The sequence below is a fragment of the Homarus americanus genome, unplaced genomic scaffold (genome assembly GCF_018991925.1).
Source record: "Homarus americanus isolate GMGI-L3 unplaced genomic scaffold, GMGI_Hamer_2.0 scaffold7626, whole genome shotgun sequence".
Taxonomy (NCBI): Eukaryota; Metazoa; Arthropoda; class Malacostraca; order Decapoda; family Nephropidae; genus Homarus; species Homarus americanus.
The window spans coordinates 18,952,576-18,965,495 of NW_024718273.1; the positions used below are offsets into that span (position 1 = coordinate 18,952,576).

At 39.6% G+C, this 12,920-nt stretch overlaps 1 protein-coding gene across 8 annotated transcripts in view; it reads left to right on the plus strand.

Moving 5' to 3' along the window:
* Positions 1-12,920, plus strand: part of LOC121859527 (F-box only protein 44-like) — a 43,803-nt gene that overhangs the window by 21,788 nt on the left and 9,095 nt on the right. For all 8 annotated transcript variants that reach the window (XM_042356400.1, XM_042356404.1, XM_042356397.1 and 5 more), the window contains exons 2-6: positions 644-683; positions 2,307-2,460; positions 3,520-3,671; positions 8,538-8,763; positions 12,505-12,637. In XM_042356400.1, the coding sequence (XP_042212334.1) occupies positions 653-683; positions 2,307-2,460; positions 3,520-3,671; positions 8,538-8,763; positions 12,505-12,637 (696 nt within the window). In that variant the 5' untranslated portion in view covers positions 644-652. The remainder of the gene's footprint in view (positions 1-643; positions 684-2,306; positions 2,461-3,519; positions 3,672-8,537; positions 8,764-12,504; positions 12,638-12,920) is intronic.

Genomic DNA, 12,920 nt, shown 5'->3' on the forward strand with positions numbered 1-12,920 from the left:
ATACTGTCTGTACCTTTCTCCTTTTACAATGAAACCATGAGGCTTTGTCATGAAATTTTAAATTACAAATGCAAATTCAATAACTTTTTAACCTCAAAACATGAATATTAACCCTCTGGTACTCCTGGGTCCTGCCCTTATTTGGAAACTTCACTCCCTCGCAGTCTTTCAATGCAGGTTGTGTCGGTAACAGGAACGTCTTTTTCATTTTAATAAACATTGGGTAAAGTGATCCAGATCCAAATTACACCCTTAGAGATGCATCTGCCAGCCCATGAGGCTATTGGGAGGAACACAGGTGGTTAACAGGGCTGGTCGACTGTTCCCGTGTTTATGCTTATGGGAGGGGCGCTCTCTATGGCTGAACGGGAGGGGTTGTGCCAGCACAGGAGTGCTCAGTGATGCAATTTGTGTTGAAAAACCATGAGATGGTTAAGATTAGTCGGGTCTCTTGATGGTGATTTAGTTCATTTTCACGTTTAAGGAGAAGCTGTCAAAGTTGACTCACTCATCATCAGGCCTACAGTAGCTACCTGGAAACAGGCAAACCAAAGTCAACTACCTGTACCTGTATGTGTTTCAGAAAGAGATGTAATATATGGGCCATTATTATGAATTTAATAGTGTAACATTCTTATTTCAGGATACTTCTATGATGGGCAATAGCATCGAACTTTCAGAAGGTAAGGTTAATGGTGATGTAGGTGCTCTTTTTCTTTTTGTTAATAATTATATTATAGATTAATCACTGCAAAGAAATTCATGTAAAAAAAGAACCATTTATGACTTAAAATAATGGCATTTGTAAACATCTGCTCACGGCTAAGTGACAACATTTTGTACAGAGAACGGCCAGAATTTTAAAATGACCAGTAATTTAAGTTTTATTCCTACAGATATTTTATAAATACCCTGTACAGTACTGTACCCACTTCCAGTTGTTACTGATATAGGGAGCAGGCATCCCAAAACTGTACACAGTGCTGTATAACAATGTGCTGAAGAATACAGGTTACCCCTGAGTTATGATGTCTTGTGTTATGATCATTTGCTTTAATGTTGTAGTCATACTTATACCCAAAATCCTTGAGCTACAATTGATCAGTCACTCCAGGTTTAGTGATTGCCCGTACAGTACAATCAACCGTCCCAACCTTTTTTACATAGGAAGGCATCATTTGAATAAATATTTGACAGTATCGTAGCCACGAATAGTGCTTGGGGAAAAATATTTTCTCCGTGATTTCTGGTCATTTTACGCTCTCAAAGGTGGCCCTGACACAGGCTCGTTAAATATATTTGGCTGATCCCGAGAGTGTTAATAATACAGTAATAATAATTAACGATTTATTGAAAGAAGTTCAGCAGCCCGAAGGCTGAAGAAATACATTGGACAGAAATGACTCATTACATACAACACAACACAGAGATGGATGGGTCGTTAACAAAAGCTTTCATTACTGAGAGGAGAAGTTGATGACCCGGGCTGGTCTCTCACTCTTCTGTGTGAGGTCACGGAGGCCACGTGGTGCAGTAACTCGTTTATAGATTTTGACATGAAGGACCTCACGTGGTCATAGAAACACGGGGTGGTGTGGTGTTCACGTGGTGCAGTAACTCGTCCTCGGGTGTTGATATGAAGGACCCCACATGGTCATGGGGACACTGTGTGGTGTGGTGTCACAGTACCCCACTCTCTGTTAAATGGTGTTGTGTTATCTTATGGTCGGGTGTAAAGCCGGTCCACTGTTGTTCCCAGGGTGGACTGATTAACACTGCCTTGTCAGGAGATGGTGGTTGGTTCCCAAGGGTGCTTATACAGTATATGGGTGTGGACCTCACTGGTGGGTCACAGCTCTCACTGGTACTGTCTAGTGCTGAATTCACTGGCTTAAACACTGTAACACTGATCCCATTTCTTTCCGAAACAAAATTGTCACTTTTGATTATGTTGATATCCCGGTGGTGAGGATGGGTTGAGGAGGACTTAGGGAATGGGCCAACATTGGCTGGGGCAGCTCTGCAGGCACCTGATAGGTCTTGACCCTCCTGTGGTCAAGGATGTAGTGTGCGTGTGTGTGCGCGAGTATGCATGTGTGTGTGCGTGCGTACATACATGTCTTTAATAAGTAATGAACTTCCGCACAGAACAAAGAGTTTTGTTTATTGTAGAAATATGTGTAGAGTGTGTGTGATTATTGTTGAGTCCTTATCCAGTATTACTGTACAATAATTTTTGTGTGTAAATTTTGAGAATAGAATAAAGCATTAACCTCATTCATTTTACATTTAATTATAATTTCCAGATAATGGCAGTAGATTTTGTGGTAAAACTATCCCAGAAGAAATTGTGATTCATATATTCCTGTACGTGCCGGTCAAAGACCTGATAAGGTCGGCCACGCATGTCTGCAAGTACTGGCATCACTTGCTGACTCAGTACCACTTCTGGTTTACAAGGTAAGACGTACTAGTACACACAGTGCAGTAACCAATGTTGTTTAAAGTTCTCTAAATGACGATTGTGTGATCTGGAACTTAATCATTGTATTGTTGGTGCTACATTAAGTCTTGCTTGTTATATGTTCTTTCCTTGGGCTGGTCACATGTCTAGTGTGTACATGTAACTGAGTAAACATAAATGAAGAAATTTACGTATATTTACCAGTAAATACGAGATGAAAAATAACCATGACTCGCAGGTTTGTCCAATACCCTGGTGGTTACAGTGACGAGTCTAACCTGGCTACAATGTCATGATTAATCACTATTAAGCACTATAATATGAGTAACCACTAATAATAACAGTTAATCATTTATTTTCATATATGACTTGTGTACACAGGGAGCACCATCTGTAGCTAATATTAGACAATACGTATCAAGGCTCCTGTAGTAGTAGTTTAAAACTTTGTAGCCTGAGGGCGGACAGTCGGCTGTAGTTGAAAGGCTCGATCTGGGATTGAAAATTTTGAAGCGAGTTATCAAACTTTGTGGGCGACTTTAAAGTACATTACAGGTTCTGAATATTCATCAATTAAAAAAAAATCACATGAAAATTGGCAGCCACAGCAAACCTAAATTTGACTTAATTGGGTCTACCCTTAATTCCCAGGTAGTATTACAGTATTTAACCATTGGGGGAAATAAGCTAGATGCCTACTGTTCATATAATCCTAAAGAAGATTATAAAGTAATGGACATTATTAGTGAAATACTTTCTGTGTAATGGCAACAACTTAATGGTAGTTAGGATATATTGATCAGTCTTTGCTAACCATTGAATCAAGATCACTGGTCTAGCTTAATAGATAGATATGTACTACATTCAGTAAAAATATCTTACAAGTTTACATTGATTCGTTATGTATGCAGTATAGGCAGTGCAGGTGATGTCAGCATTAAACTTGCATTCCTTAGAACCAGGTGCAATTTTACTCGACATAAAGTTCAATCCTCATCAGTCTATCTGTTTAATATGTGTACTGTGATGCTTGTATTGTTCTTTTATAACACCAGGATGCAGGTTGAAGGTTATAAGCTGTCAGAAACTACCAAGCAGAGGCTTCTGGAAGAGACGAATGAGACTTTGGTTCTGCGTGCTCTCCAGAGTGTATGTGGAAATTACCTGCACTTGAACAAAAACCTTATCCTCAATCCAAGTGGAATTGGTAAGATATTATATTCTGTGTGAACACAAACATTTCCGCTCACTCCTTAGACTCTGTTGCCACTTTTTTATGTACATTATTTTGATTGTTCACCCCATGTTTACTGTTTATTCTGTCATTGTGTCAGTTCCACCATTAATTTTTTTTCCACATCTCGATTAGAGTCTCGTATTCAAATGTTTATCAGTATCCATTTCTTCCAGGTCCTTTCTTTGCATTCATACATGCAGTTATTGACCCAGTAATTAATATCATAAATATTATCATAGGCAAATACTTATTTACTCTACACTTGCTGTCATCTGTGGCTCAGTAAATTTTTTACCTTTAATATGAATGGTGGCAGGCACACCATTTAGTGTGCTGCTAGAGGTGGAATAACCCAACTACAGGTATTGTACCTGTGATTGCTAAAGGCGTGTTTACACTATGGATATGTTGGCCGATAAAGTCGTAGACTTGTGACAGGTTTATCTCGGAAACAATTGACAGCCTAGTTTATGACTTGTTGGTTGTTTACATTGTATGATTTGTTGTGAATAAATTCATAGTCATTCTAGATTCAGATGAAGAATTACTACATCTTTTTGCTGCAGCAAATGTAATTTTACAGAATTAAATCATACTTAAAAAAAAGATGGAGTTGGTGGGTTAGAAACCTTTTATATAGTACAGTAAAGTTATGGAGGATATTATTATGTAATGAATGATTTGTCGGCGCCTTTAACTGTAGAATGCACCGTAGAGGGAGCCAAGCCGTGCACGCACCCAATCACCGACGTTCCTTTTCCGTGTTCGTGTCTTTTAACGATATCCAATTTCACGTCCAACGTAACTGCCACACGTGATCTCTTAGCAACATTGCTGGGAGTTTTAGTAGCTGGTCGCTTTGGCATTGCGAGATCACACAAAACACACTCCAGCACGTGTGAGACTGAGGTGAGTGGGAGTGTGTGGAGGAGGAATACGTACACACGCTGTCCTACGCTACGGTTGAGGCGCGCGATTCAAAATTTTTGCTGGTAAGAATTTGCGAATAAACGGGACAACCGTTGCAAATAGTAGAAATGGGTAACAATAAATTGATTGCGGATAAATGGGGTTACGAATACCGAGGCTATGAATAACGGGGTTTGCCTGTATCACACTGCACAATACAACATTCAGAGATGCAATTTCACCATCACAACAACTAGCTGTAACAATGATATTTCTTGCCACAGGAGATTCATACTCAAGGCTCATGTACTTGCACCAAATTTTCAAAGCAAAAATCTGGGTGTTTATCTCAAGAGGGATAGAAGACCTGACTGCATCAGAAGGTCAATAATATGAGACCACTAATCTCCCATCCCACCTCCACTGAAAATGAGAGAAGAGTTCATATACAATGGGTGGACCCCTACCACACCTCCATCACAAGTGTTAAAAAACGTAAAAAGTGATTACTGTGACGTATTACCAGAGTTGTAAAGTAACAAAATATATTTACTTGAGTACTGTGGAGGCGGATGTCGGGAGCGGGGGAGGGTGGGAGAGGAGGGGTGTGGTGAGCCTCTAAGACTCTGCGGTTGTTTCCTCCTCCTCCTGTTCTGACTGGGGCTCCTCCTCAGCTGCCGGCCTTTGTGAAGAAGCTGCTTCTGCTGTCCTGTGACAAAAAAATTAATCCAGTGTTGACTGCTTGATGCTACTCTTCTCCATTTAGATCTCAGTGTAACAACCAAGACTGTCATCAATGCTGCATTGAACCTTTCAGCTACGTTTTCTCTTTGGGACGTTATCTATAAGGATTTGCATTCCGTGCTGGATCATGTTGAACACTTCTGCCATCCTCTTGGTAGTTAATGTTTGTTGTTGAGGTTCTTCTTTGTCATCGTCATCTTCAACGGGACTGTGTTCTGTTAACAGTTGCAGATCTTCGTTGGTGAGCTCTTCTGTGTGGGATGCTTGGCCGTCCTCAATATCCTCTGATTCCAGCTCATCAAAGCCTGCCTGTCTAGCCAAGCTGAGGATATCCCTATTCACAGCTGGGATTAAGTCCGTGAATCCTGTAAATCTTTTGACGCACTCGGGCCACAATTTACGCCACACACCATTCAGGCAACTTTCTGAAACCTCTTCCCATGCCTTGCCAATGTTGTCAATTGCATGAAGAATGTTGAATCCACGCCAATATTCTCAGATTGTAGGTTTATTTTCTCCATCTGTAGCCTTGAGCAGCTGGGCCATGGTGCGCCATAAATAATGCGCCTTGAATGCGGCGATAACGCCTTGGTCCATAGACTGCATCAGTGCTGTCGTGTTGGGAGGCAGGAAGACAACTTTTACACTGTCATGTAAGTCATCGAGATTGGGAGAATGAGCTGGAAATTTGCAATGATCAGAAGAATTTTGAAGTCAAGGTTCTCCTTTGCACAGTATTCCTTCATTTCAAGGACGGCGTACACGTTTAACCATTGGCTAAATGTGGCACCAGTTATCTATGCCTTCTTTTTTGCCATGAAGATCACAGGAAGTTGATCCTGAGAGTAATCTTTCAGGGCCCGTGGGTTGGCAGTGCGAGAAATCAACATCTGCTTCAGCTTGAAGTCGCTGGCAGCGTTCGCGCCAAGCAGCAGCATTAGTAAGCAGTCTTTTGCTGCTTTAAAACCTGGTGCTCTTTTCTCCTCCTTGGAGATATAGGTCTTCTCAGGGATCCTCTTCCAAAAGTGACCAGTCTCATCCACATTGTAGACTTGCTTCAATGAGTGGCCTCCTTCCTGGATAATCTGCTTGAATTAAGGCGGGAATGTCTCGGCAGCAACCGTATACGAACTAGCAGCTTCACCGGTCATCTTGATGTTGTGGAAGTTATACCTGGCTTAAATCGTTGAAACCAGCCTCAGCTGGCCGTCAAAATCTCTTCCTTTGATCCTTCACCCTCTGTTTCCTTCATTTTGTCAAACAAGGATTTGGCCTAATGCTGGATAACCATAAGGCTCACAGGCGCATTGCATTGGTTCTGGTCCTCCATCCACGTAGCCAGAATCTTTTCCACTTTTTCTATCACAGTACTTCTAGTACGAGTTGTTTTAGTTGCTCTGAGAGTAGTACCACTTCCAGCACTAACATTAATCTTGTCAGCGTTGGTCCTGATAGTATGCACCGTTGTGAGGGTTACATCAAGCACAGCGGCTGTGTCTGCAACACGTTCCCCTTTTTCAAAGCGGATTAATAAATCCATTTCTGTAGCAAGGGTAATGGCCTTACATTACCTCTTCACTACACTAGTATCAGTAGCACTTGATGGGCGCTTAGAAGCCATTTCGAATGGTGTAAAGTACAGTTTTAGAGCAAAAACACTTAAACACGTAAGAACGCTGTGAAAGCCTAACAAAGACTGCTGTGGCGTCGCTTGGGGACGCTGTGATGTTCCGCGAGTGAGGGTAGCGTGCCGAGCCAAGAGAACGTAGTGTGGCCAGACGAGAGAAGGTAAAAAGTCGTCTGTAACGACGCAAAACGACGTTGTACCAAGTCACTGGGACGATAAAAAAATTTTGGTCTCTAAAGTTTAGCGACGTAGTACGGAAACAATGTTAAGCGGGCAGACGTTAAGCGAGGGCTTACTGTAATCTAGAAGCGGAAACTTGGGTGACATTATCCACCACAACCTTCACTTCCGGTGCCTTTTTAATGATGGTAGATGCTGTTGACTGGACCACGCCAAGTGAGCACGCTCCTTCACCCATCTCATGCCACTTCACAATGTCAAGCTTCACCTCCAGAGACACAGTTTTCCTGGGTGTTTTGGCCTTCACTAAGGCAGGGGTCTCAGCAATACAGTTGCGAGCCATTTTCACTACGTGTAACTGTACAGGTAGTAAAGGTACACATCTCACTTCTCAGTCAATAAAACCGAGCAAAAGTATTACTGTAATTTATAGTATTAACTGAAATATTACTGTAATTTATAGTATTAACTGAAATATTACTGTAATGTACAGCATTAACCTGTAATGTACTCCACTGTATCTGCACTGCACTGTATCCTTCATTGTTCCATTAACTGTGCCAAAATATTACTGTAATGTTCAGTATTAACTTGTAGTGTTTAGTTAACTGTAAGAAAAACCGGGTATGACAACGTAAACACAGCGATATCGGCCAGCACGCACAGAACTCATGTTCACGAAAACAGAGTCATCACACTTTACAATCACTAAAACACAGAAAATATCACTTCACAGTTCAATCTACCTAGATGTTAGTGCTGACCTTTCACTATATAAGTAAAAAAACAAAACACCAATGATAAGTACAATGTACGATGCTGGCCAATAATCATGGAGCCATGTGATGGTTGGTTTTACGATCAACAAAGAACTAGACATGGCTGTAGTGCACGTGTTGGCCGTGTGGAAGCACATGGGTAGGCTGACAAGTGAAGGTAGAGATGCATGGTGCATAGGGTTAAATAATGTTTCCTTATAAAATATGACTGACTTGACATAGAAAATATAACTTGCATTGCTGGAATCCTTGCAAGATGGCAATTCTTTTGATTATAAACATCCCATACCCTGCACGAGAGAAAAAATCCAACCAATGGCTATCGATGGCTATTCAGTGTACAGTATACCGTAAAAGCGAGTTGGATCGTATATAGGGAGATTGTTTTAATTTATAACCATCGTTAAAGTGAAATATCGCATCTTGGGGTTTACCTGTATGCCATCACAGATATTTACTTTAGTTTTTTATATACTGTACGGTACTTCTCATTTACATAAGGTACGCTAACATTTCCATAGTACTGTTATTTAAAATATGTACATATAAATGTTAAAGGAAAGCAAAAATGATTTAGGGTTTTATTTATATAAATAGATGGATTTCAACATTGGATGGTAAGACATGGAGGAGATAAGATGATAGTAGAAGACACTCCTACTGGTAGTGATCTCATCCCTGAGGAAGCTGGACTACCCACCCAACATTGCTTTGTTACCTCATATATCGCAAGCTCCCGGTGCCAAGTTGTAAACCTGGAGCATCTCGGCCTTGATCCTTGTGTTATTGACATCTTAAGACCAGAGATCCACATTTCAGAATGGTAAGTGCAACACCTTGATTTATGACATAATTTTCTCCAATGCAGTAAAACCTCGATAAATCGGACTTCAATGTATCGGAATTCGCTTTTTTCGGACTCTGAGATGCTGTGGTCACCAGAAATACTAAAAATGTGGGGGGGATTGTAAAAAAAATCTTATGACATGAACAACACTTACTGAATACTGTACAGTGGTCTAATCAGATTTGCTATAGGCCTACTGAAAACTAAGGCACTTGAGTATGTAAGCAGACTGGGGCTGATCAGGTGTTGCCACATTCGTCAGGTTTATTTATTTATTGATTCACTATTAAATTCTCATATGATTGGCCTCTTATGGTTTATATTTCATCATGATAAATATAACATCTTCGGTAATAGAGAAAAAATACAATACTGTATGTAATTTGACTTGAAAATAAAAGGATAAGCTGTGTCAGAAGGTTGTTTACTCAAGATGCGTTCGTGTGAGAGCTTTCAGTAGACCAGCTTACAACAAGGGTCACTATAACACACTGTACAGTATTTGATATGATGATACCTTCTTAACAATGTTATTTACTACCTTTGAGTGTAATATGATGACTCAGTTTGGCTACTTGTACACTTAGACAAATGATTAATTAATAAACCAGGGTATATGCAGGTACATAATACTTTGCACTACAATATTACTTATTAAGTGATGATAAATACACAACTGTACTGTACTAATTTATTAAGTGTTGAAGACAGACATTGTGGTAAGCCAATCAGCTGTTTGCTTTTTGTAAACAAATGAGTATGAAATGACTCATGTTCAGTGTGGGATTCTTTTTTCAGGAAAGTTGATTCTGATAGGATGATATATTATCAACCTGATACTAAATGATCCTAAATTATATGAGAATTGTGGTGGAATTGCATAAAGAAGTGAAAGGAATTTTGTGGGAGAGAAAGGGGAGGGAGCCACCCACCCATTTTTATCTTTATAGTACTGTACAGTACAGTAAGTCCTCACTTAAAGTCATGATTTCGTTCCTGAAAACCGCGACGTTAACAGAAACAACATTAACGGAATAAATTTTCCCTATAAGAAATAGATAAAATACTGGAGTTATGTTTCCCAGCCTCCCTTTGCCCCATAAAATACCTGTACATTACATATACAAAAATTCAATGGCATTTTTATAGAAAATAGTATATACTGTATATATAAATAAACTAAATCATTTTGTATTGTACTGTACTCACTAATGGATGGAGGTGGTGGAGCGAGTGTGTGCTGGTCCGGATAGTACACACTGTTGTGGGGTTAGACCTAGCACAGCAGCAATGTCCACCGCACCTTCACCTTTCTTCACAACACTAGCATCAGTAGCACTTGATGGGTGCTTGGAAGCCATTTTGAATGGTTAGAGTACAGTATTAAGAGCAAAAATACTTAAACACTCACGAACGCTGTGGAAGTTTAACAAAGACTGGGGACACTTGGGGACGCTGTGACGCTCTGTGAGTGAGAGCGTAGCGCGCCAAGATGAGAGAGGGTGATGCTCCGTACAAAGTAGTCCGTGACGACGTTATACTGAATCGGCGGGACGTTATCCGAATCATGGGTATCTAAAGAATAGCTACGTTATAACGAAACAACGTTATTGGGGGCAGCGTTAAACGAGGACTTACTCTATACAGTTTTCTCTTTATTCAGAAGACAAATTCTGTGGTTACTTACATATAACACTTTACAGTAAATAACAATCATCTCGGTGACAACCAGACTTACAAGTCTGATTTTCAACCCTGAGAGTTCTGTTTCATATTTAGTTTTTTTTTTTTTTAATATTCTTTTAATAACTTTGTTATACACTTCAAGACCTTAGTTGTTGAAGTGCAGTAATAACATAACAAATGATTTTCTTTAAACAGTTCAGATAGGCCGGGTTATTCCCCTGCCCCATATACAGTACAGTATTCGTTTTTCTCGAACTTTCGCATTTTTCGGACTGGGGTCTGCCCCAATTAGTCCGATTTATCGAGGTTCTACTGTACTGTAAGTATTTTTGTGTTGTATGGTTTTGGTGTTATTATGTATTTTGTTCAATGTTCATAGCAATTACATGACCCAATGATTAATTTCTGTGGCAGACCACAGAGTGTTGCTCTTGTAGTCCTTACAGCTGCAATGTTAAAGTGAAAGGCATTAGTATGCAGTGCTGGCCATGCTGTCTCCTTTTGTACCAAACACAGTTTTCAGTGTGCTGTATATTTAAAAAACTGTTTACATGATACATACAATTGGTTTAGTTATCTTTTGAGTTACAGATTGAGTTACAGGATGGTGGGGAGTAATACTGTGCTCTACATCATATTTTTCTCCTTTTTACTTTACTGTACCTCAGCAGTAATGGTGTGTTGGCCATACTGAATTGAGTTATTCCATCTTACCTCACACCTTTCAGAGAATTTTCCTTCATCTCAGTGTAACAATTTCTCATAGATTAAAGATGTGTTTAAGTTATTATTTTGCACTAAGTGTAGTAGGTGGTGGGCAGCTACCAAACAGGGAGGTACTACCGCCTGGGAAGATATTGGAAGTATAATGTGATGTATAATGGTAGACCCTGCTGCCATATGGCACCACAAAAATTGTGACCAAGTCCCAAGTTGCTGATCTGACATTCTCTCTCATTTACACACAATTGCAGGGTCTCAACTGTTTTTCTTACTTTGACAACACAACAAACATACTGTATATCGTTTTTCACTTTTTTTTTTCATTTTTTATTTATTTATATACTGTACAGTGGTCCCTCAATTAACGAACACAATTGGTTCCACAGAATCGTTCGTTAACCGAAAATTTCATTAACTGAATCATTATTTCAATGGGATATTGAGTAATTGGTTCCAACTCACAGAAAAAGTACAGAATGACCAATGATTTTAATATAAAAAAATGCAAAATTATTCAAGAGACCAACTTTCTTGATATGTACTCCACTGGAAACGAATGTAAACAGAACCAATTACTGTACTGGCAGACTAGCCCATTAGCTGATGCACACAACAAAGCGTGTTTCTCGTAAGGCTTTCGTGAATCAAATTTTTGTTTGTTAATGGAATTGAAAATCCTTATGGGAGCTAATTCGTTAACCGAAATTTCATTAATTGGACTGTTCGTTAATCGAGGGACCACTGTATTATTATTATTATTATTATTATTATTATTATTATTATTATTATTATAATAATAATAATATTTTCATCCCCCAGGCCCTGATGTGGGTCAGTGACCAGTGCCTGGGTGGGCTAATGCCCATTTAAAATTGTTTTTGTTTTTGTCATGTTTTGAACTTAGTCACACCGAGGGCATTAATGTCATCTTCATTAGCAGTTATTTGTTAGTTAAATTTTAAAATATATACAGCAACTGCCCGACTTACGACCTACTCTACTTACGTCTCCCCGCACTTACGACCTGCCTCAGTCGTACCAAAATTTGGTCAAATTACGTATTTTCAAGTTCCAAAGTCAGTACACAGACAAAATTTTCATCTGTAATTCACTTTAAAATGGCTGGCAAGCTTAAAAGTGAGTGTTTTGTGGTGCTGAGAAGAAAAAGAGACCCCCATTTTCGATTTTCTATGTTTTATTTAAGCATTTCCGACTTACGACCATTTCGACTTACGACTTGGATGTCGGTCCCTAACCCTGTTGTAAGTCGGGGAGCAGCTGTATATATATATTTTTTTTACATTTTAGGGTGAGTGCAAGGTGGGATTGTCACTCTAAGAGCACAATAGCGGTTTTGTTGAAAGGGGCAGATGACACACAGCAGGTGGATATTACCTGGAACTCACGTACTGATGATGTGATCTGCAGACAATGGTACAAGGTTAGTAATGCTATAGAACACTCACTGGTGCTATTTATGATTTTATTTATAATTTACACCATTTGTCAGCTTATTAGCTGCTTGGGCAGTCAGTTTGTTTTATGTTTTTAACTTCATTGTTCAGTGTATGTATGGGAGGAAACCTAACCTAACCTGCCATGTTTTTTTGGGTCACTGTGGATAACACCCTTCTCACATGTGACCCAGGGATTGAACATAGGACATTGCACTGTACCACCCATCCTTTTGTTTTGACAACAACTAAAGCGTCCTCTTGAAGTAA